Source organism: Eleginops maclovinus, chromosome 1 (assembly GCF_036324505.1).
Source record: "Eleginops maclovinus isolate JMC-PN-2008 ecotype Puerto Natales chromosome 1, JC_Emac_rtc_rv5, whole genome shotgun sequence".
In the NCBI taxonomy this organism is placed as follows: domain Eukaryota; kingdom Metazoa; phylum Chordata; class Actinopteri; order Perciformes; family Eleginopidae; genus Eleginops; species Eleginops maclovinus.
Genome location: NC_086349.1, coordinates 11,394,927 through 11,418,331, shown reverse-complemented (window position 1 = coordinate 11,418,331; position 23,405 = coordinate 11,394,927). Strand labels below are relative to the sequence as shown.

The 23,405-nt window shown below is 38.9% G+C and overlaps 1 protein-coding gene across 1 annotated transcript; it reads left to right on the top strand.

The window, feature by feature from the left end:
* The first annotated feature begins 7,305 nt into the window (after nt 1-7,305).
* On the top strand, nt 7,306-23,271 carry tp73 (tumor protein p73). Its single transcript, XM_063881306.1, has 12 exons — nt 7,306-7,534; nt 8,370-8,618; nt 15,451-15,637; nt 15,858-15,973; nt 16,426-16,535; nt 17,886-18,028; nt 18,181-18,269; nt 18,377-18,504; nt 18,747-18,901; nt 19,013-19,145; nt 20,551-20,644; nt 21,357-23,271. Exons 1-12 carry the CDS (start codon nt 7,514-7,516, stop codon nt 21,756-21,758), a joined length of 1,827 nt encoding a protein of 608 aa, XP_063737376.1. The 5' UTR covers nt 7,306-7,513; the 3' UTR covers nt 21,759-23,271.
* Nucleotides 23,272-23,405: the final 134 nt, after the last annotated feature.

Here is a 23,405-nt window from a genome sequence, read left to right as displayed (position 1 = left end):
TGCTCGAGGTTTGGTTATAATGGTCTTTTAGGCGTGCCTGTTCTCATGCCAGTATAGGTCTGACGATAAAGATCTGCTCTTTAAACGATAACAAAAAAATGTAGGCCTAAAAAAAAAATATAGAAGACATCATGTCCGATATAATAAGTGTTAAATAATGTTTCCATTCGAAGGTTATCTTTTCAAACATATGGGCTATTTGAAAAAAAAAATCCAAAAAAAATCGAATGTTCATTCTTTTCAAATCTTAAACGTTGTATCATCCGTTTGCTAAATGGTCTATTAAACACGATAGATTCGTTATATTTAAACCTATAGGCCTAATATTACCCTTTCATGTAAAGTATTTGTCTCCATAAATAAATGCTTTAGATGAAAAACGACAACCTTGTCCTTTGAATCCTATATGCGAAATATTTCACTTGATGATGTGGAGGATTGAATATAAACCAATTTTTAAATTAATTTAATTCTCAGTTGGGACACTGTATTTCCTTGCATAAAATGGCCCTTGGGAAGGCAGTGCGTGTGTGTGTGTGTGTGTGTGTGTGTGTGTGTGTGTGTGTGTGTGTGTGTGTGTGTGTGTGTGTGTGTGTGTGTGTGTGTGTGTGTGTGTGTGTGTGTGTGTGTGTGTGTTGTCATGGGTGCCGTAACCCTGGAGGGGACACACAAAGTAGAAACAGGTGAATATCAGTGAAGCACATTAAGCTATAGGACGATGTGACACTTGGGCAGAAAAAGCAGATGCTGTATTTCACAGAAATAACAGGCGTGTTGGTTTCCTTTTGTATCTATTTAAGCCTGAAAAATACTTTGTAAATTAATATTAATCAAGAAATTAACATTTATTGTCAATGCATTACATTTATTCAAATTCAACGCTCACCAATAACTGTCTCACATTAAATTTGACTCGAATTTTAAATCTGAAATCTTTTTAGGTATCGCGTTTGGCTCAATGGGGTATATAATGCAATACAGTGGCTATGTTTTCCGTCAGGGGAAAATATATTCATGTTTTCCACCCCATCTTAATGCTCTCAAAGGCATACGTTTGTATGGTAATGTATCTCATAAGTAGGCAAAAAAATAAGTATTTTAGGGCAGATTATTAGCTCTTGTTATTTTTCTGGTCAGGGTTTTAGTTGCAGACTAAGTGAAAAAGTCGTCTGTGTCCAGGTGGAATCCCAATTAAGCTTCTCTAAGTGCGGAGCAGAGCTAAGGCCAACCCTGCCTTTTTCGTGCTCATCCTGCGGTGTCGTTTTGTCAGATCCCCTGCGCGATACGAGCTGCTCTGGGATCTGACGAGGCGGCACTGAGGATCAAGCTGGGAATCAATCTCAATATGGGAATGCTTACTGGTTCTGCGGCGGCAGTCACCCCGGGAGCAGCGGGAACCTGCAGCAGCTGCTGCGGAGCCAAACCATATGAGCGCATAAAAAACGAAAGAACCAATTTAGAGAAAAGGTCACACATATAAGCAACCTGCGACCTAAACACAGTCACTGATTGCTGCTTGTATCTTTAAAGTCAGGCACCTTTGCCACAGTTTTTATGGTAGAGTCTTTCAGAGGGGTTACTAAGGAGATATGACGCTGCTGTGGTGCGCAACAGTGAATATAACTTTGGTACGAACAAAAATGTCCGACAGGATTTTCTGTTGAATGTGAACATTGACAAATCCAAGCGAAAGTAGAGACCAGACCTCTATGTCTCAGCTATACGCGTTAGGCCTGTTCTCCATTCGATTTTCTGTTGCTGATTATGACAAACAAACGCCGATGCATTGACAACTGGAAGTTTTTGTAGTGAAACCATCGCAAAGAGCAAGGATGTCCCCCATTGCAGGTACATTTGTAAACCTTCATGATTATGTCTAGTCTGTCACCTTAAGGCAACGTTTTATATAAAGTTGGAGTGTCGATTATTCAAAAGTGCGTATTGTAGTTTAGAAATCCACACGAGTACGTTATATTCATCAATACATATTGCTTCTGAAGCTCCATAAAGTCTGAACACATGTTTAGGTTGCAGTGCAGTCTGTGTTATTTTGAGACAGAGGAGGAGGTGATGCTCAGACTTTTCCGAAGTGAGACGATGATGAGGCAGGCAGGTCTGGGCACGCCCAAGCCCCCTGACACCCTGCCACCTCACTGGGACCACATAGGTGTGATCACACCTGGATGAGTTTGTGTGTGTGTGTGTGTGTGTGTGTGTGTGTGTGTGTGTGTGTGTGTGTGTGTGTGTGTGTGTGTGTGTGTGTGTGTCCTTTCGGAACAATATTAAAGTGATTAATATCGTCCAGTAGTTTGTTTTCACCATTATAACCTGAATTATTAATAATTATTTTATGATTTATGATCCTTGATTTGCCTGCTTTCCTGTGTGTTTGTGCTCTGCAGAGTGATCTGTCCCTCGCCAGACTACCCATTCTCTAAGATGTCTCAGTCCACTGTCACTGAAGAAGGAGGCACCTTTGAGCACCTGTGGAGCTCCCTGTGAGTTATCAACAACACCTGCTGAAGATTGTTTTATTTTCTGTTCATTAACACATTTTCCACATTAATGGTTTTATTTAAAAAAGGAAATTGGTCATGCCATGATCAGAAAACACATATTATTTTCTCATCAGCTTGCTACAATCCAAAATTGTGCTTAGTTTTAAAAACAGCACTATCTAAAACAGCAGATGGTGGGGGAAAGTGACAAGTTAGGCTGAAAACCTATTAATGCCTTAAAGAAGTTTTGATGTGAAGACGTAACACAATCACAGTCAAAGGCAAACACATGCTGTATTTCCATCTTTGGCTTTCTCTGCTTTTTTCTGCACTTTTAACAGACATTGTATTTTGCTCCAACCAAGCACTTCAAATTCTAGTTAACAATTCATTGAAACTTCTGGGAGTTTTTTTCTGCTTTAGACAAGAAAAAAAATGTTAAACAAAAGTCTCTAAATGGTTCAATAACCCTACATCCAACATTTGAAGATGTTCCACAATAGCATTATTTATATTGGATACACGTTTTTATTTTAAGGTTTTTATTTTTTTTCCACTTGAAAGCACTTTGGAAATACCAGATTGCATAAACCAGAAGTCCCTAAATATTATTATTATTATTATTATTATTATTATTATTATTATTATTATTATTATTATTATTATTATTATTGTTTTAATATCAAGGATTAACATTATCTAACTTTTATGGTAACTTTTTATTCTATATGATATTCTTTGCCAACGTCTATTTCTTTGCTGATCAGGTTTGTCATTTTACATGTTTGTGCTTTGTACATTTTTTAAAAAGTCATCCCCTTTATCAACTTATCCATGTGTTGTGTGTTCACAGGGAGCCAGATAGCACCTACTTTGAGCTCCCCCCAGGCAGCCAGCCAGGAGAACGTCCACTTCCTTCTACCAGCACCCCAGGGAGCCACTGCAGTGCTGCTGAGGTCTCCATGGACGTCTTCCAAATGAGGGACATGAACGACAATGTAATGGTAGGAACGAGTGTCCGTTGATGTTAGTTTCTGTTCATTTTTGTGGTCAATCCCTTGCTTTTGAAAAGCAGCAGCTTATTTCTATTCCATGCAGGATGTTTTCCTCCTCTGTGTCAGATCTAATGATTATTTTGTAAGCACATGCATGCACACACTTCCAAAGATCTTTTCCTTCCCATTCTGTCTATTGCTTTCTCTTTTTCCCTCCAGTGTTGGGAAGAATCCCTCCCTAATAGTTTCCCTCTTCTCTGCAGCATTTTCCCTCTCTTTATTCCCCTACAGAGCAGCCGGTAGGGACTGTGGGGGTGTGGGTGGGGGGAGGGCTAATTAACCCCAAGCCCCTTGCTGCTTTACCTTAGAGCCATCTGTAGGCTGTGTTTTGCAAATAAACAATCATGCACAAATGTTTTAGATGGTTGAAAACGTTTAACAAGAGGTTTTCACAAAAGGAGTTGAAAAGGATGTTGTTTAGTATGTTAGAATTTCACCAATGGTCAAGATTTGCAGAATTGCACTCCTGCCCTGTCTATTTTGGACATATTTTGTCCACCCTATATGTCTATGCCTTCCAAAAATGAAATCATTAAAAAAAATCCAACATGAGCCTACTTTTTGTGTCCTCCCCTTATGATCTGCAATATTGGTTGAATCTAATCTTTGGATGGACAAGCCTGGGCCTGCCTGGCTGGTTAATGAATAATCATGACAGACATAATGGGGCGGAGTAAGGATTTGTTATTAGGCACCTATGCAAGGCAAGTGAAGAAGGCCCAGTCAGGCAAGGGAGATAAGTGGAGGAGAAGAGAGGCAGGATGTCCCCTGCTTCCTCCATCATGTCCCGCTGGCAGCAGAGAGCTCTAATCTTACAGTCACACTTGATCACAGCAGACTTTAAGTCCTAGGATAGATGTGTTGCAGAGAAATAGGAGCTACACATCTATTATTTCAGGAGCCTTAAGATGCTGTGTGCCATGGTAAGTGAACCGGAATACATTGTTTTTTGTTCTGGCATATTGAGGCCTTTTTTCGAAATGTTCAAAAATGGCGTATTACAATGGTTTCTGTTAAGCAGTGTAGAAGTTTGGTGCAGGTGTGTTTCCAAATGTGTGGAAAACAGATGAAAGAGTGAATCAAATGTTCATGACTCATGCTGTTTGTTATATTTGAACAACAAGCCGGTGTCACCTTCTATTTTTAATCCTGCATGCATAAGAAGCCATGGCTACTTGATTTGAATTTGTTTGGCTATTATAGCAAGAGTAGATATATATTTTTGCTATAATCAAGTTTCTTTGATTATGATAACACTACAAGTTGGATTCATTTGGAATGATAGATGGGGACTCGTGCCCCTGAAAAAAAAGGTGTTTTTGATCTAAACACTAAATGCAATGACTGTCTGTAGTCTAACTTTCCTTAAGTTTACTCTGACAACAATTGTATTCACAAGTATTTAGGAATTGGAAAATTCTGTGATGCTTACTTTAGATTTGTATTTGTTTACAAACAGCATGAACGTTGGCATGAATGATGGCAGGTTAAGTATATATTTGCACTTTGCCAAAAATACCCAACAGGGGGCAACCTTCTATCACATCGCTACACATTTTTCCACCTCTCATCCTCACCTGTACTTAACATAGCTTGCATTGTTAAGGCATGCTGCAGCTTTAATATGATGCCATATGATTAATTCAGATAAACTAATGAATTGATTGGCCAAACAGGGCCATATGTGTCCCAGTCTGTGTTGTTAACTGTTTAATAAGTAGCTGTAAACAGAGGTCTTAATCGCAGTGATGCTTTCCTTACAGTCAGCTCATAATGTTTCACTCATCTTGACAGATGAGGTTTGTTGTGGCTTGCTTATCTATGTTTCTAAATGATTGTAGCCTTTAAAGCTCAGTTTTGAGTGGCAGCTACCAGGATGCCTGCCCATAGGGGGACACTAGATGCTGTTGGGATGGGAAGCATAAGCACTTACACACACAGTGAACACACAAATACACACACAGCTCACAAGGCGGCGGAGGTTTTAGCTCTGTTTCAACTTGTTGCAAATTGAGTTTAGGTATTAAGACCAAGCACACCTGTGAGCGCATCGCCCTCTGTGAGAGTGTGTGTGCAGTGGTTGTTAAGTGTTTTTTAAATTTTTGTTGACACATACACCTGGGTTAACCTTGTGCCCGTAAGCCCCTTTGACAATACCTGTCAGCAGAGAATTTCAAAGGGAATAAACAGTCAAATATTAAAGAGAGGACATAATGACTCGTTTGTACTGTATTTTCACAAGAAAACTAACCCCATAGCACATCAGCCTACTCATTTTCATATTTGATGGTGAACTCAGTTTTATCCCAGCAAATTCTATAGTGGCCTTATTTTCCATTACTAGACATTTGAAATGCGTGATTGAGACTTTCAACAACACATATTTAATCGTTTAGACAACAATTTTTAGAATTAATCAACCTATTAATTGTTTTGTTTTTTCAAAATATCAGTAAATTGTAAACATGCTTTGATTATACAAAGTACAACTGCTATAACACAAAGAACATTTTATAATACTAACATTTGAAAACCTGAGAAAATGGTATAAGTATTTTAACTTTTGACTATTAATCCATTCAAAACAGGCATCAGTTGTTTTGAACCCGTCTGTCTTCTACTGTTTATGTATTATGTTGCAGAGTCAGAGTCAATATGTGCACACCAACGCATAATACCTCCTCATTTAACCTACACAGTTTGCATTAAGTCTAGGACATTGACCTGTACCTTTGCTTTCATATTCAGGAAACCATGGCATTGAGATAACACACCCTATGTAACTTTGTCTCAGTTTGTTTGTGTTAGTCAACAGTGTGTGATGCTTTGTTGAAAATACAAAACAGAGCTGAAATGATCGTGTATATTGCTTTAGGTTGAATTTATAACTCAGAATACAGTATAAGTGAGTATACCAAGTTCCAGTACCCTCAGTCTCACGAACATGAGGTGTGCAATTGGGTAAACAGGTGAAAGATCGTAATGTTTTCAAACATCCAGCTGGCATTCCCATGGTATCTGTCGTACTCCCTTCACTCAGAGTGCAAAGGAAACAAGAAAAAGTCTTCATAAAGATCCTGTTTAGGATTTTTTCCCCCCTAAACAACAAAATGATTGACTGGTCAAGGAGTTTTTTTTTTGTTCAATGTGCAGGCAGACTTTTAAAACTATATAATTGTAGTCACCTTTGATAAAGTTTGAGCAAATCCATTTTTGTACCTATTATCTGCAAACAAATGAAATATTAATATCTGAATACTCCTAAGCCAAAAATCATAGTTTATTTCATAAATGCTATTTTTCTATAATTATGGCATTTGCTTGGTTGGAGTTTAGACAGAGATTGTGACAAATATTCAAGATCAAAAATGATAAAATATCCACATTTCCATCCAATTATTAAGGATGTATTGAAAGCCTTCCAAAGTGTAAAAGAGTTTCTGTTTTTAACAACATTCAGCCTTGACTGTTGATTTAATTCTTTATTGATATACAATACTGGGTGGGGGGGTCTAACCCTTGAACTGTTCTATCATGTTTTTCTCTCTCTCTCTCCTCTCTCTCTCTCTGTCAGACCAGACAGTGTTTACTTAGTGCAGGCCTTCACAAGGTGTTTTGGAGCATGTGTGTACATGTGCCCCGGCATTGCCGTCTATGTCCGGGCTTGCCATAATTAGAATGTTGTACCATTTTTTGGGTTCCCATCCGTCTTTCCCTCTCTCCTTCTCTCCCCTCGTCTCAGTGTATCATTTCTCTCTCTCCAGACCAGTCCTCACCTTTCTCCCTGTCCTGGCTGTATGAGTCTGTGTGTGTGTTTTTGTGTGTGAGTGTGTGGTGTATCCACTGATGCACGCCTCACTTGGACACTCTGGTTAGGCTATGAGCCCGCACTCTCGTTGCTTTGCTGTGTTTGGACATTTTTCACTGCAGAGTTGACTATTGAGAGTAAAGCACTTGAAGATGTACTACGTGAAAAAGAAGGTAAAAACGTTTTTCTTCTGCTCATAGGGTTATTGTGTGTGTTAACACTTGTATATTTCAGTGTGGATAAATGTCATCATATAGTATATACAAGTCAATGATTTTTAAACACTAAGTGTAGGTCAGTTTGTCTTGTTAATGGTGAATCAGCTGATGTAAATTGGTGGATAATGAAATCATGTTTGAAGAAAGTGATTGTCTGATGTTTATTATTAGAAGGGGGGCATGAGGACTTAAAGTAATTTAGTTTTTTTTTTTTTTTTTGTGCTTTCTGACTTTTCTTTTCGGGATCAAATCAATAACAATTAATGCAGCCACAAAGCCGTTTCCTTCTAAGCTACAATAAAAGGGCCTCACAGTGTGCGTGTCACCTCACACACGTCAGGGCTACAAATCTTTCCTGTTCTCAAACACAGTGGAGAGTATAAGAGGGGAATGGCAGGCAATTAGGCAGATTAAGCCTGTGTTTTACAACTTGTCTCGTATAGCCCCAATGAAACTTCTGTGGGGACCTCACTGCAACCGCCGCTCACTTACACTCATTCACATACTGTACAAACACATGAGTTTGTGTCCCTGCATATCTCATGATATTATCACTAAATCACAGTTGTTTTGCATGTCATCATCATGGACACTGACCTAGACAGTTACACATGAACCCGTCCCACACACATGCAGCATAACACTACCTGTAACTCCTTGTAATCTGACCTCCCTTTAAGTCTCCAAACCCTTGAACCTGGAACCTCTACCTGTGCCCTCCCTCTGCCTCTCTGCTCCCTCCCTCCTTCTTTGCCTCCCTCATTCTCTTCCCTCTTCTTTTTCTCCCCAGTCCCAATACAACATGCTGAGCAGCAGCATGGAGAGCCTGGGGAGCCGTGCAACGTCCTCCAGTCCCTACAGCTCCGAGAACGCCTCCTCGTCCGCTGTGCCCACTCCCTCACCCTACTCACAGCCCAACTCCACCTTTGAGGGCCTGTCCCCTGCCCCGGCCATCCCCTCCAACACCGACTACCCCGGACTGCACAACTTCCAGGTGTCCTTCCAGCAGTCTAGCACCGCCAAGTCTGCCACATGGACCGTGAGTAAACACACTTTCTTGACTTTGACATGTAGTGTCTGTGTGTATGTGTGTTGGTACATTTTCTTTCTCTCTGTCTTACTGAGTAACCATTGGACGCACACATATGAAATTGCACATTATTTGTCACACACTCACTCAAGCCTGCACATGTGCAGGCGTGTTGTGTGCAAGAGAAAGTAGAGCATCATTCAGTGATTCATCATTACCTCCACTCACCTCTCATAGCCAAATCTGATGTGATGAATGCAGCAGGGAAAGTTTGGTACGAGGTCCAGAATGTTTTTAACCTGGGTCATCAATCTATTAAAAGCAAACAAAGTTTTGTCATAATATTAATATATAGAACCATTTTGTCCCATAAAACATGAAGTTAATTATAGTTTTTGCTACAAACCTCAATGAACAGTTTATGTGTAATGAGTTTATGTATAGAAATTGTTACCACAACACATCATAAGTTCAATGTATAGTAAGAGGCTGGTATAGATTGTCAGTAATTCCCTTCTTGTAAGTATGTATCGTCGTTTTTGTATGAGTTACAGAAATGCAACATCTGGTATATTTTGGGCTTCCTACTATGCATGTTTTTATGTGTTGAAAAAAAGAAAGGGAAACATGATATGTTTACATTTATTGCTAATCAAAAGAAATAAATGTAAGAAAAATCTTGCTATTGCTGTTGCCATGAATACACAGTAGCTGTAGTCGTAGTAGCTTTAGCAATAGGAGTACAATACTGAAAGAATACATTTTGCCATTTCATGGGGTACATGAATACCAATAAAGAAAAATACCTGGGCAAGACGTTATCAAACAACTACCTTTTGATGTGATGGCGGTGAGAGACAGGTGAAATGGGAGCAGTGTATAATTTGTCATGACCCGATGAGAAGACTCAAGCTGGAAAGGTGTCACCTCCGTCTGTCACACAGTTGACCTCCCTGAAACAAGAGAACCAAGAGACAAACTGCACTTCCTCCACTTTGTGTGTGTGTGTGTGTGTGTGTGTGTGTGTGTGTGTGTGTGTGTGTGTGTGTGTGTGTGTGTGTGTGTGTGTGTGTGTGTGTGTGTGTGTGTGTGTGTGTGTGTGTGTGTGTGTGTGTAAGTGTTCAGGCCTGTGAATGTTGACTGGGTGATCAACTGAGGGGCTCCTCTGCGGCTGTGTTTGCTGGAAGTAACCATGCATGCTGGGCTGTTTTACTCAGCCCTCAGTGATGTAAGAAGATCCCCCTCTGGACATTAGTGCGGTGGTCTTTGACCTGCTGCTTTTCTTTGTCTGTCTCTTTCTTCCTCTTGTCTTAACACACACTCATGGCTGTCACCTCTGGCACCTTAAGTTTCATCCTTCCCTCTCCTAAAATATGTCTATCATCCCCTTTCCCTTGCTTTCATTCTCTGATTCAGGTGTTTCTCATGGCCACACTACAACGACAGAAACTGAGGACAAACAACAAGTATTATCAGGTTTTAACTGACAAATAACTGCAATGAAATCCTAAAATATGTAAGAAACCAGTTTCAACTTTGGTTAAACTTAATTTATTATGTGTATCTGCCATCCCATTGGATTTCAGTTTAGAATAGTCCAACTAACTTAATTAAGGAAAGCTTGAGAATAGCCCATGGCTCCTGCCGACTAATTTATTTTACGCCATGCAGCAACCAAATCTACCCTTTTGCAACAAAATAAGCTTGTTGGATAGTTGTGCACACCAAGAAGACCTTTTGCCATCACATGCCGTCACATATCAAGACGGTTTTTTGCACCAGGCAACCAGAGACATAGGACAACATTTTTGACGGGCACACGACTTGAGATACAGATGATGATGCAGGAGGAAAAGGATTGTGAGGAAACCTGTGATTATTCAGATTCCTCTCCTGCTATTAAAACAGATGGATTAGAACAAGAAAGAGACTGGGGGATTGTTCATAACTCTCATGAAGTTTACTGTAAAGCTTAGTTTTAGCCTGCATGTCTTATTAAGAGATTCATAAGATGTATTTAAATGTTATTATGCAAAGCTTCAGAACAAAAACTGTTTTGATGTGTAAAAGGATGCAGTATGATTATGTGTGATCTTGTAGGCTATGACAATAATAATCGCCTAACAAAAAGCCTTCCAGATCTTAATACACTAAATTGAATACAGGCATTTACTAGTTTGTTAATATTCAACAGGAAAAAAAAAAAGAAACCAAGAAAGCCAAGTCTATGCCAGGTTTGACATTATGTTGGCGGGTAGCGTTAGAAGTGTGAGTTGAAAAGAAAGGAGATTACGGTCTAGCCTGTCGGAATGAACACTTTTGTACTAATGGGAGGGGGTTTTCCAAAAAAGTAACCGGGGTGCATGAGGATTTGTGTCTTATGTGCATTTACATCTGGGTGTGTCTATGTATGCAAAATTCACTGCAAGACCCAGGTTTGAACATGCTTGAAACAAAAGGATGGCTATGTGGACCAAACTGAGTCACCTTGTTTGAATGAAGGAGTTAACAGTCTCTGTGTTTATTGTTGATTTCTTGTGGCCTCCAGCAATGGGGAATGCCGAATGCCATAGGGGCATATTGACTATAATCAGTTACCCAGCGGCCCCTTGTTCCCACCCCTCTGCCTCCCACTAAGAGCGGGTGGCATGAAGTGCTTTGGGAGATTACGAGAAATGCCTATTGCCTCAAGCATTTCTCATTTAATCCCATATTCTCAAGTTGTCAACTGATTGATTGACATTGGAGTTTGTGGCTGCATACAACTGGCCAGTCCTCTGTGGAGAAGAGACCAGAATAGAAGAGAACAGAAGTGAAGAGAGAGAGATCGGAACAGAAGATACGATTCCATTTTTTATCCCATCTATTATTATGATGTTTCCATACACAGTAAGCCATCCAAGCCCATGTTAAGCTAGTCTGGTAATCCTCCAGTCCCCCTCCTGTCTCGGCAAGACACTGTGCATTACTGACAATAGCTCTGAAACTCAGCCGCTCTCTTGCCTCTTGAAGATGATTCCTTGGCTTTGACGCCAGCATCATCGTTGCTGGAAATGAGATCTAACACCTTGGCCTTGTCAAATAATAAGACCTTGTTCCGTGCACTCAGACATCAGTTCATGTGTGCGTGTGTGTACAGTATGTGTCAGGAGTGGGAGGTAGTGTGATGCGGTGGGTGCGGGCTCGAGCATGCACTGCAAGGCGGCTTGTCAGAAGCTGCTCTTCCCAGCTATTAGACTCTCTCCGTTAGGACACAAGTCTCAACACGTCTTGCATAATGCATCCTTCCCTTCCTTTCCCAATACATTGTCTGTGGCCACAACTGAATTGGCCTACCTGCAGTGCATCAGAGCTGGGAAAACTAATTTTCACACACATTTCTTTGCTCAAATGTGTTTTATCAACACACTAGTAAATTAAATGAGATTTTTGTGAGTCAAATCAATGTTTTACAGCAAATACAATTTATTTTTTATAGTTGTACTGGTAGATAAGGGGCTTAAAGAAAACAGCCTTATTGATATCTTTGATGGACGGTCTGGAAATGTTGCGGACTACTGTGTCATACTGTGTGTGTGCCATCCTGTCAAGAAGTCTGTGCCAGTGCTGTAAACCATGTATGTCTAATATCAGGAAATATGAAGCCTTTACTGTAGTAAAAACAGTAAAATTCCACAATATTGTTTTGTCGGAAGATTTAAACGACTCATCAATCACATCATGGTTAGAACTACAGGGTACCAAATGAGAAAAGAGCCCCCTGTTGTCAAAGAATAAGCCTCTGTAAGTATAATTACAGACTGTATAGAAAGTGAGCTTAGACTGTGTGGATGTTCACATCGTCAGCGCTCTGTGGCTGTATGTGCCAATGTATTTAATATTTGGACAGTTAAGCGAATTTGCGGCGGGCAAGCCGTTGCTTGTAAATATGGATGACGGTCTGGCAATTATCACTCTGTTTGTAGGAGCCTGTCAGGACCTGCCTTCACTGGTCCGCCGCGAAGATGCAGGACCAGGGCTGGATGGCTAAATTAATTGTGTGGAAATTGAAACTATATAGTAAATCACCAGATAACCCTGTTTGATTAAATTGAATTTATAGATGGGCTGCTGATGTATTTCATTGCTCAACAGATTGCAAATTAATGGCTGGAACGTTTAACAGAGTCAGAAAATGTAAATGTTTTTTAAGAATTTTTTGAACATTCACATTTCATGTTATCAAATCTTTTTCCTATTCCTTTTGTATATTTCCTCTTGTCACTAGCCGTGAAGATATTTTCCAGATCATTGACAAAGCAAATAATCTTTTAAGCCTTTAAGCATGTTTGTTCTCTTTTGATCTTTTTCTCATTTCTCTCCATTCATTCACTTTCTATAAGACCAGAAAGGAAACCCAGGTTATTAATCACTCAACATTACTTGTCTCTGCCACAGCATACACATCAGATACTGTAAATTTATTTTTGCTGAACTTCACTTCTGACAATGACACATGGAGCTGAACTCACAGGTGTGTGTGTGTGTGTGTGTGTGTGTGTGTGTGTGTGTGTGTGTGTGTGTGTGTGTGTGTGTGTGTGTGTGTGTGTGTGTGTGTGTGCATGCCTATGCCTTGTCGGTGCATGTGCACACTTGTCTGTGTGGTGGACGAGTTGAAACATCTTACCAGCTTCTGTATCCCAGACTGAAAACACAAAAAAGCAGTTTATGACTATCTCATGCACTTTGTGATGTTCACAAACAATATTGAAAGTTAGTGTCCATTGATCCCACAGCTTAGAAAAAAGAACTAAAAGGATTTAATTTTTAAAAAGATGAAACATGTTTTACAGTGGAATTTCAAATCCTTATTGACTGTATTTCAGAACAGTTTGTAAGATGGAAACATTTTATAGTCGTAGCAAACAGCAAAGTTTTTGTCTTTGTAAATGATAACTAAGAGAATCTCTGAGAAATTATGTATTCATGGTATGGAAGTTCTGTTGAGACTTGTCAGGAAAAGCTAGGTGGGAAAAGGCAATGTTGTTCCCAGGTATTTCCATTGCCCCCTCAGGGTAGGGCTCAAGGCTTAGGGTGTGTGTGTGTGTGTGTGTGTGTGTGTGTGTGTGTGTGTGTGTGTGTGTGTGTGTGTGTGTGTGTGTGTGTGTGTGTGTGTGTGTGTGTGTGTGTGTGTGTGTGTGTGTGTGTGTGTGTGTGTGTGTGTGTGTGTGTGTGTGATTGTGTGTGAGGGGCTTAGTAGCGGTGTCACAATAAGGAATCTGAACAATCCAATTTTTCATGCAATATAAAGAGCCTTAAATCCTGGACACACCACTCTAAATAACAGTAGGGTGCAGAAGTAACAAAGTCCAAAGTAAGTAATTGTAACTAATATCCCAAATGATGGATGAGTGGGAAGAGACTCTGGAAATCAAAGGAAGGAATAAAATGGAAAAGTATTTTTTGAAAAGACTATTATGAGAACAGAAATATAGTGGAAGAATGGTGGGACTTCTGGAGTGGTAGAGCAGCAACTTGGACACTAACAATATGGACGGTGGATGCTAACAAGACATTCTAAAATCACTGAGAATTAATGGGTACTACTTGGCTAACAGATTTGTTTAATGGGAATCAGGGCTTAAGTCAAAGGCTCAAAACATACTGAACTACTCCATGGACTATTCAACAAATAAAGATGATTTGATAACATATTTCAGACAAAAGCTTGGAGAACTTATGCTATAAATGGGATTCCAAAAATGCTATAAATGGGACCATGAAAAAGGTTGGGTTTGACAATTCATTAGTGTGATTTTGTCACTCTCTGTACTGTAGTATAATTTATTAGCCACAGGATTGCGATATTATGTATTCATGCCCTTTGTATCAAGTATACACAGGATAACAGTCCTCAATTTTTTTCTGAAAGCTCTGTTTGATTTCCACAGGGAATATTCCTGAGATTTCAGGATTGTGTTGGGGCATGTTTAGGCTTCTCCATCACTTTACCCGGTGTCTTTGGATGCATCTGGCATTTACATACATACATGCGCGAATGCATGCATGTGAAAATGCTCGTAAACTGAGGAATGGCAAAAGATTTGTCTTTATCCCCGCTCAACATATTTCCCTTCACCAGTTGTAGCATCTCACATTGCTACCAAAAACCCAGTCTGATAATAATCATTTATCATAATTACTTTTATTACACAGACGATAATTTACCACAGATTTACTGTCCTCATGTATTTTCCAATTCCTTTTCCTTTCATGCTCTCTATTCCCTTAAATGATACACTTGGTCCTCCAGTCATAACTGTTTGTGATAATTAAAGGATCCTGTGGTCGAAGCCAGCTGTTATTCTAAAATTATTATCCAGCTCTTTGATTGTCCACCTTGTAATTAAACATTTAAAAAAAAAATCTTCATCCCTGTTAATTTAATTTTATGGCTCAAATCAAATGTTATTTCAACAGATTTCCCCACCTGATACAATATTCGTGCTATGATGTCATTGGTAGCAGAGAGTTTGAGATTAACCTTATTATCTCATTTGCTTCTTGAGAGCATTTATGAAAATGCAAAAATACAACTCTCATTTTATATGTCTTTTGAGTTGAATTTGCAATAGGTTGTTCAGAAATGAATCCATGAAAATGGAATGAAAACTTCCCATCTGCAGGAAATGATATTAATCGTTTTTTAGACAAAGTATTAGTACACAATCCTATGAGACTGACTGATTGTATAATAACTCGGTATACCCAAGGCTGACAGCTCTTTCATCATTGAACACCTTGTGTCAAACCAGACCACTGACTCGATCCTCTCTGGTCCTGTGTGTATTCTCCCCCTCAGTACTCCCCCCTGCTGAAGAAGCTCTACTGTCAGATCGCCAAGACCTGTCCGATCCAAATCAAGCTGTCCTCCTCTCCTCCTCATGGCAGCATCCTCAGAGCTATGCCTGTCTACAAGAAGGCGGAGCACGTCACAGAAGTTGTCAAACGCTGCCCCAACCACGAACTAGGACGAGACTTCAATGATGGTATGATCCACAAATCTGGTCTTTTGACTATAATAGACCCCAATGCCCAATTACAATTATTTTGTTGTTGGGTGAACAATTCTGGGTTAGGTTAACTGTTAAATCAACCAGTATACATAATTCATTAATCACTGCATGTAGTGCAATCTGTGTTTTATGTGGGATATTTGGACTTAGATGGACCAACTCCTCACCTTTTCTTCCATCATTGTCTCACCAGGTCAAGCAGCTCCGGCCAGTCACCTGATCCGAGTGGAGGGGAATAACCTCTCTCAGTATGTGGATGATCCTGTCACTGGCAGGCAGAGTGTCTTCTTGCCATATGAAAGTCCACAGGTTAGTGGTCCATCATCTGCTTTGAATCAGAAACCCACAATGCATTGCATTAGGTAGGCCTACATTAGGGACAGAACTGATAGTCTACAGTAAACATAAATGTTTGGGATATTTGCTCATGAAATATGAGAAGTGACTTCGAGATGTGGCTTCTGCTTGTTCACACAATGGGTCAGTCGAGCTCATATCAAAGATCCTGTCAATTTCTGTGTGGAACTTAATAGAAAACACATCTATAAATAAAGATGCCTGACAAGTCCGAACAAGTGCAAGAGTGAGAATTCATCATGTGTGTTGTTCGACTCGAGGAGATTATTGAAAGCACGATTGCCTCCCTGACATCAGAGCGCTCTACAACACTGCCCTCTGGTGGTGAACGGCCATATTTACTGTAACTAAATCAACAAAATAGCTTTCATTTATTGGTGGGATTCGTTGTGTTGTGTTTTCAGGTGGGGACTGAGTTCACAACCATACTGTACAACTTCATGTGCAACAGCAGCTGTGTGGGCGGCATGAACAGGAGGCCCATCCTCATTATCATCACTTTGGAGACCAGGGAGTAAGTCCACAATTCACAATTTCAAACAATGTTCCTCTTCTGAATCAAACAAGAAAATTCCTTGCCCTTTGTAATGTGCTGTATTAGGATTATTTCGGCACTGGTATTTATAATTTTAAATATGCCCTTTTTTCTAAAACTGCTACTGATAAAGGACCAAGCCCAAAGTGCTGGACCTACTACTTAATACACATCTAATTGTATGCTCATCTATAACGTCATATTCAGTGCCATCTACCATGATGATAAACGTTCAAGTATTATTTTTGCAGCCATATAATTGTGTGAGGCTTTTCAGTGTTTGATCCACCAAAATAAAACTAAACTGAAAGTTAAAGACATGCTTGGAAATGGAGTGTTAAATAACCTACATTTTCTTTTTTTTGTAATTTAGACATTCAGCATAACATTATCAATTCAATACACTTCAGATACAGTATCCCATATATCCACGTTTGCCACAAATGTCAGAACAGTTTTTTATAAAAGATACATATATTTAAAAAGAGAAAGAAAAACAAAAAGGAGACAAAAACTATGAACAGGTAGGGAATGATCTTGTCTTCCTGACATAGGCCCAATCAGTGGTTTGAAAAAACAAAATCAGGTCTATGGGGCGTTATGTAGGTAATCCATTTTTCCCAGTATGAAGCAAGTTGTTCCAAATTATGATTAACATGGGCTGTTATCTTCTCCATTTTGTAAATGTCCATTGTAATTTCCATCCATGCATTCACAGTTGGTCTCTCCTGTGATAACCGTTTCCTGGTAAGGGCCTTTTTAGCAGCCACCAGCAGTATATTCATTAACTGTTTATCTCTTTTCAACCATTCTTGAGGTATATATCCAAAATACATGGTCTTACTCTCTAGGGGAATTACACAGTCAAACATATCTTGTAGGGCACTTTGTATCCCTTTCCAGTAGTCTATGATTACGGGGCAGTCCCAGAAAATATGGTGATGGTGTGCATTTTGATTTCCACAGTTTCTCCAGCAAACAGGGAGGTTGTTATCATAGTGGGATTTCTGAGAGGGTGTAATAAAGTATCTTATCAGGTTTTTCCAACCAAACTCCCTCCATTGCTGTGATCTGGTACACTTCCACTGATATCCCCATATGGTTGTCCATTCTTCCTCAGATATACTTATCCCCCCTTCCTTCTCCCACTTTGTTTTAATGTATGAAGTCGAATGTGTTTTAAGATTAGACAGACCCTTGTATATGCATGAAATGATTCTACTATTGGTATTTGAATTATATGCCTTTATAAATAGTTATATCAGACATATACTTGTCTCGGTAACCTACATTTCCTAAGTATATTTTAAACCTCAATTCTCCCTGCAGTGGTCAAGTGTTGGGCAGAAGGTCGTTTGAAGGACGGATATGTGCATGTCCTGGCCGTGACCGCAAAGCAGATGAGGATCACTTCAGGGAACAACAGGCCCTGAATGACAGTGTGGCCAAAAATGGCAGTGCCAACAAACGCAGTAAGTTGAATTAAACTGGATTACACGTTCATGTTAACCACACATTTAAATAGTTATGTGAGTTATCCTTATGGATGTATTAATCCTTAAAGAGATTGTGATTGTGAAATCTAGTTTGAAACCTGAGCATCATTCTGTTCTGTCGTTTACAGACTTCAAACAGAGTCCACCAAATATTCCCAGTCCAAATATCAACATGAGGAAGAGGCGCCATGGAGAAGAAGAAATTTACTATATTCCTGTAAGAGTCTATCACACTGATGCAATGACAATCTAATGGTATCAAACACTGAAAGCAAATTTAAAAGGATGTGCTCACAAGTCATTATTATTATTTGTTGTGTGTAGGTCCGTGGCCGGGAGAACTTTGAGTTGCTGATGAAGATCAAAGACAGTTTGGAGCTGGTGGAGCTGGTGCCACAGCCGCTGGTGGACTCGTACAGACAACAGACACAGCAGCAGCTTCTGCAGAGACCGTGAGTCACTCCAACACTAACGTATGAATAGGCACAAAGACTGCAGCTGGAACACAGACTGTATAATAAAAGTGTGACTGTAAAGATGTTTTGCTGAAGTCTATGAGTAAAATAAGGAAGAGGTAAAAGTTATAAAATGTAGAGTCTTTTTGACTTCCTCATTTAGTTAAGTTGTTTTGCACCCACTAACAAACAATAAACACATTTCTCTAACCTCAACCCAATTTTCATATTTTCTCAAGGAGCCATATAGCATCCCCCAACCCATACTCTCCAATGTCCAACATGAACAAGCTTCATACCCACGGAGGCCTCAACAAACAGTCCTCAGTTAACCAGCTGGTGGGGCAGCAGCACCAGCAACACCCCACTACCCCCACCTCCATAGCTCATATGGGTAGGTATTTACTGCATGTCTAAATCAAATCAAAAATCAAATCACATTCACTCATTGCATGTTTAAAACCAATTCTGCTTCTTATTATTTCATCACCCCTCTTTTTCACAGGTTCTAACATGCTCAACAGCCACCACATGCAGGGGAATGGTGATATGAATGGTGGCCACAACAGTCAGACTATAGTGTCTGCCTCCCACTGCAGCCCGCCCCCTCCATATAACCCTGACCCCAGCCTCGTCAGGTACCTCACCCTCCAATGACACTATTTATTTATCCTCCTGTAAAGGAACTGCAGACAATTAGATGCACTTGTTGGGTTAAACACGAATGGGTGCCATGTTGATGCCAAAACAGCTAGTTTGTTTGGCATTGTTTACATAAATTTGGACAAACAGGTTTTTGTAAAAGTTCCCAATGTGTTTAGATGGAACTCTGTTATCCAGTAAAAAAGTTCTATTTGACTACAGCTGCTTTGTAAAAGCTTGCAATTAACATCAGAAACCTGTTTGCATCCGTGGCTGGTACCATAATGAAGGTCCACTTAAGAATTGGCTGCATGGAAATAATGTCTATAAATACTTTTTTTTTTATATGGTGGACGTTATTTAAATGTTATGGTAGAAGATAATTCAGTAATGTTTTAAGTTAAAGTGAATTGTGTTATGGTAGGTTTGTTACCAAAGTTTGGCCACTTTGAAAAAAAAACTGTTCTGTCCATGCAGAAGTACAAGATATGACCAAAAGTAATTTGAAAAACAGTTGGTATTTTTGTCCAAGCTAGTTAGAAGTCAGATGTGGTGATGAACTCCTATCCAAAAACAGCACATTATTCATGTCTGTTTACTCTGCTCATACAGCTAAGCAGCTCAAGCATCGTAACACCCCACTACGGCTGCCAGAGGGTTTGATATGTCACCCAAAAACCCAAAATGTGTATCATACACTTATATAGGTGTTATACACAATCTTAAGTCGTTCTCACTGTCAGTATGTATATAGCCGTCCTTTGCAATGCACTACAGCACATTTTCTTTAATAGAAATGTTCATTGTTTATGTTCTGTTTAATTTAACAGTTTGTTTCCATATTTTTCTAAGATAACTTGTGAATGCAGTTGTTTCAATACTTAGACTTTGCTTTTGCAATTTAAAATTGTTTTTTTGTCCACTTTTGGTTTCTAGATTGTTGTGTTTTTTGTACAGTTAAATTGTACAGTTAGCTTCTTTTTCAATTACACTGTATGTTGCCAAAACGTTAACATTTCATGTATTTATAATAAAGGTTCTTCATCAAAGCAAGAATGGCCTTATGAATCATTAATATAAATGCATGTTTTTTTGTTTTACTTCCATTGCATCTGTCAAGATGCAAACTTTCTGTACACCTGAGGCTTAATCTTTGACCTAGATCTTACACTCAGTTATAAGCTTGATTAAATTATAGAGAAATATATTAAGTTACTTTTGTCTTCAATTGTGTCTAAAAATAAATTCTGACCCTAACAATGATGTAGGATATTATTTATTCTTCTCAAGTAAAAATACACTTTTCATCAGTGTTGAGGAAGTTGATTTTGTATCAAAGTCACACTTTTGAAGCTGTGGTCAAATGGCAGTCTAAGCAGCCCTGCTTTTCTCCTCTTACAGTTTTCTAACCAGTCTGGGCTGTCAGAACGTCATTGAGTACTTCACCTCCCAAGGCCTCCAGTCTATCTACCACCTCCAGACTCTCACCATGGAGGTAACCGCTTCGTTCCTGCACTCACAATCTCACAGTGAATATAACAATAAGAAATTGCTCTTCAGAATAAGGGTGAAGCAACATACCTGTAGCAATGATCATTTTGATAATCAAATATTAAATATTGAAATCATGTTTATAATACACATATGATAGTAAAGTGTGAATAATGCAGTGCTTCTTAAGTCATTGTTTGCGTTTTCCCATTGTCTCCCTCCCCCAATTAATTTGCCAAAAAAGAGTGAAAATGCCTATAAAAACAATTTCATTTAAGTCAGGTTTTTGATTGATAGCATTTCTATTTTTGAAATGTTCAAAATGTTGGTAGATAATGCAATTGTATCTTTATTGTGAATTGTGTTGGCCTCCATTATCAACAATCTGATAATGTGACAGCCATACTTTATAAAAAGAAAGAGAAATGGAAGAAAATAGAAATAAAGTATTGTAGCAAAACACCATGGTATGAAGAAATGAAAGAAAGCTACCATGGAAAGGTATTTGCAAAGCATTTGAGGATGGAAATTTACTAAAGGTACCATGTGGAGTTTTTAGGACGCCTAGTGGTGATGAAGAGTAGTGTTACGATAGCAGTCGCTCATTTTCTTTCATAAGGAAACAGAGGATGAACATGAACTCTTATTTTCCTTCCTTGTTCGTATTTTTCTCCGACATTCTCACACTCCAATGTCTAACTTTGTGCCATCAACAGGATTTAGGTGCACTAAAAATACCGGAGCAGTTCCGCCTTGCAATCTGGCGAGGTCTTCAGGAAATGAAACAAGTTGCTCCCCTCCAACTGCCTGCCTCTACTCATCACCATGACTATCATGGCCAGCAGCTCCTTCGCTCCAGCAGCAACATGACTGCTTCTGCCATGGCGGCGATTGGGTCTGCCAGCGGGGAACTTCAACGTCAGCGCGTCATGGAAGCTGTGCACTTTCGTGTCCGCCACACCATCACCATCCCCAATCGGGCAGGTGTTGTTGGGACGTCAGGGATGGCAACGTCTGCTGATGAGTGGGCTGACTTTGGTTTTGATATGCCCGACTGCAAGCTGTCACGTAACAAGCACTCCATCAAGGAAGAGTTCATGGAAAGTGATGTTCATTGAGCCTGAAGAAAGTCTTTGGACCGGTTCTCCAATACTTGTGTCTGCATCAGCCTTATTTACACATTAAACACATGTGGTTTGGGTCTCTGAATGTTCTTTTAGGTGTTTAAGTTATGTTACACTCTGTGATATTGCAGAGAAACAAGTTGACTTTGATCATTTTATTGTGCTAATGCACTTTCAACCCAAAACATTGAACATGAAATGAAACAAAAGGTTGTCACAAGTGAGGAATATACTTTCTGAGACTCTGATAAGTGCATGCAGACATGTGTTGTGTTTTTTTCTGCAAACCAAAATGTTTATTGACTGCAGTGTGCAATAATACATGACACATTTAGTTATTTTAAAGCATCCACATAAAATGAAACAAAATGAAAATCCCACAAATGTCCCAATAGACTTCTAACTATTTCACAACTTGTGTTTGAATAGGCAACATTTGTTCTAAGCTGACTTATTTATTGTTTTGTCAGTTTCCTCTCATTTGTACAAATGTATATATTGTATCTTGTAAATGTTTGAGTCAGTAGATGTGGTTAAAAAGGGGTATTTTGATTCAGAATGGTTTAATTCTTGTTTGGTAAATCTTTTTTTTTTTTCATCTCACGGCTATGGGAACACATAGCCATGTATATTTTTAATGGCTATTGAAATGTGATGTTCAGCATAGACTTCTCATTTCATTGTCAGAAATTGTTCAATGAGCTTTAGTATTAATAGTGTGTATTCAGTCAACATGATATGAGAAGTTACACATTTGATCCATTACCTTTTTTATTAAGTCATAGGAAGACTGTAATCATTGTAGAGAAAGCCATTTCAAAACAGTTGAGAGAAAAAATATCAAAAACAGTATTATATCTTATTAACAAGGATTTAATCAGAATTGTGAATAATAAATTGGGAATAGCATCCCTGTTTACCACAGCACTAGACAAGACTGTAACATTTTTGTCTTTCTGTGTATTTGAAAAACCTTGCAGGGCAAGGTCCTCATATAATGATTATCACTAGTTGTGTATGTACTAATATGTATCTTCATGGCACTTGTTTGTGGATATTTAATAGCAACATTCCAGGAGATAGTGATCTATCTATGGTTTTATTTTTTAGATTGCTATCAAGCATGATTAATCATGGTGCAATTCTATTTGTGTCAAATGTGTTTGTTTTAAATACTTGACATTGTACCATGATAATAATTTGTATCTGATTTGTATACTTTGTTATACCTTCACCCACTAATTACCAACTGGTCAAAAAAAGCACTTTTATGCTTTAAAAGTAAAAACATTTAGGATTATGTGTGCTTATGATCAGTATTATGAATTACCACGTTGTACATAAAAAAGTGATTGTTTTTATATCCGTAGTAGTTTTTCGTTAGCAGTTTTGTAACACATATTAAAACATGTACCTGTATATCTATTGCTGTTCATTAATGCCCATTAGTTTCTGAGTTTGTTCAATGTTTTTTTTTTTTTTTTTTTTTAAATCATGGATATTAAAATATTTGCCTTCCATTATTATGTCTCTTTTTCAAAGTCAAAATGTTGTTTTATTGATTACACTGAGTTGTATATGAAAGTACACTTTCATGTTATGGGTATCTTCTAAATATCGGCAGTGTTTTATTCGACATGC

What these genes read in the sequence shown, in the direction of transcription:
- tp73 (XM_063881306.1), top strand. Translation starts at nt 7,514, where the DNA reads ATGTACTACGTGAAAAAGAAG. An exon ending in CCAAGTCTGCCACATGGACC is followed by an intron (nt 8,619 to 15,450) that starts GTGAGTAAACAC and finishes TCTCCCCCTCAG; the next exon opens with TACTCCCCCCTGCTGAAGAA. An exon ending in ATCACTTTGGAGACCAGGGA is followed by an intron (nt 16,536 to 17,885) that starts GTAAGTCCACAA and finishes TTCTCCCTGCAG; the next exon opens with TGGTCAAGTGTTGGGCAGAA.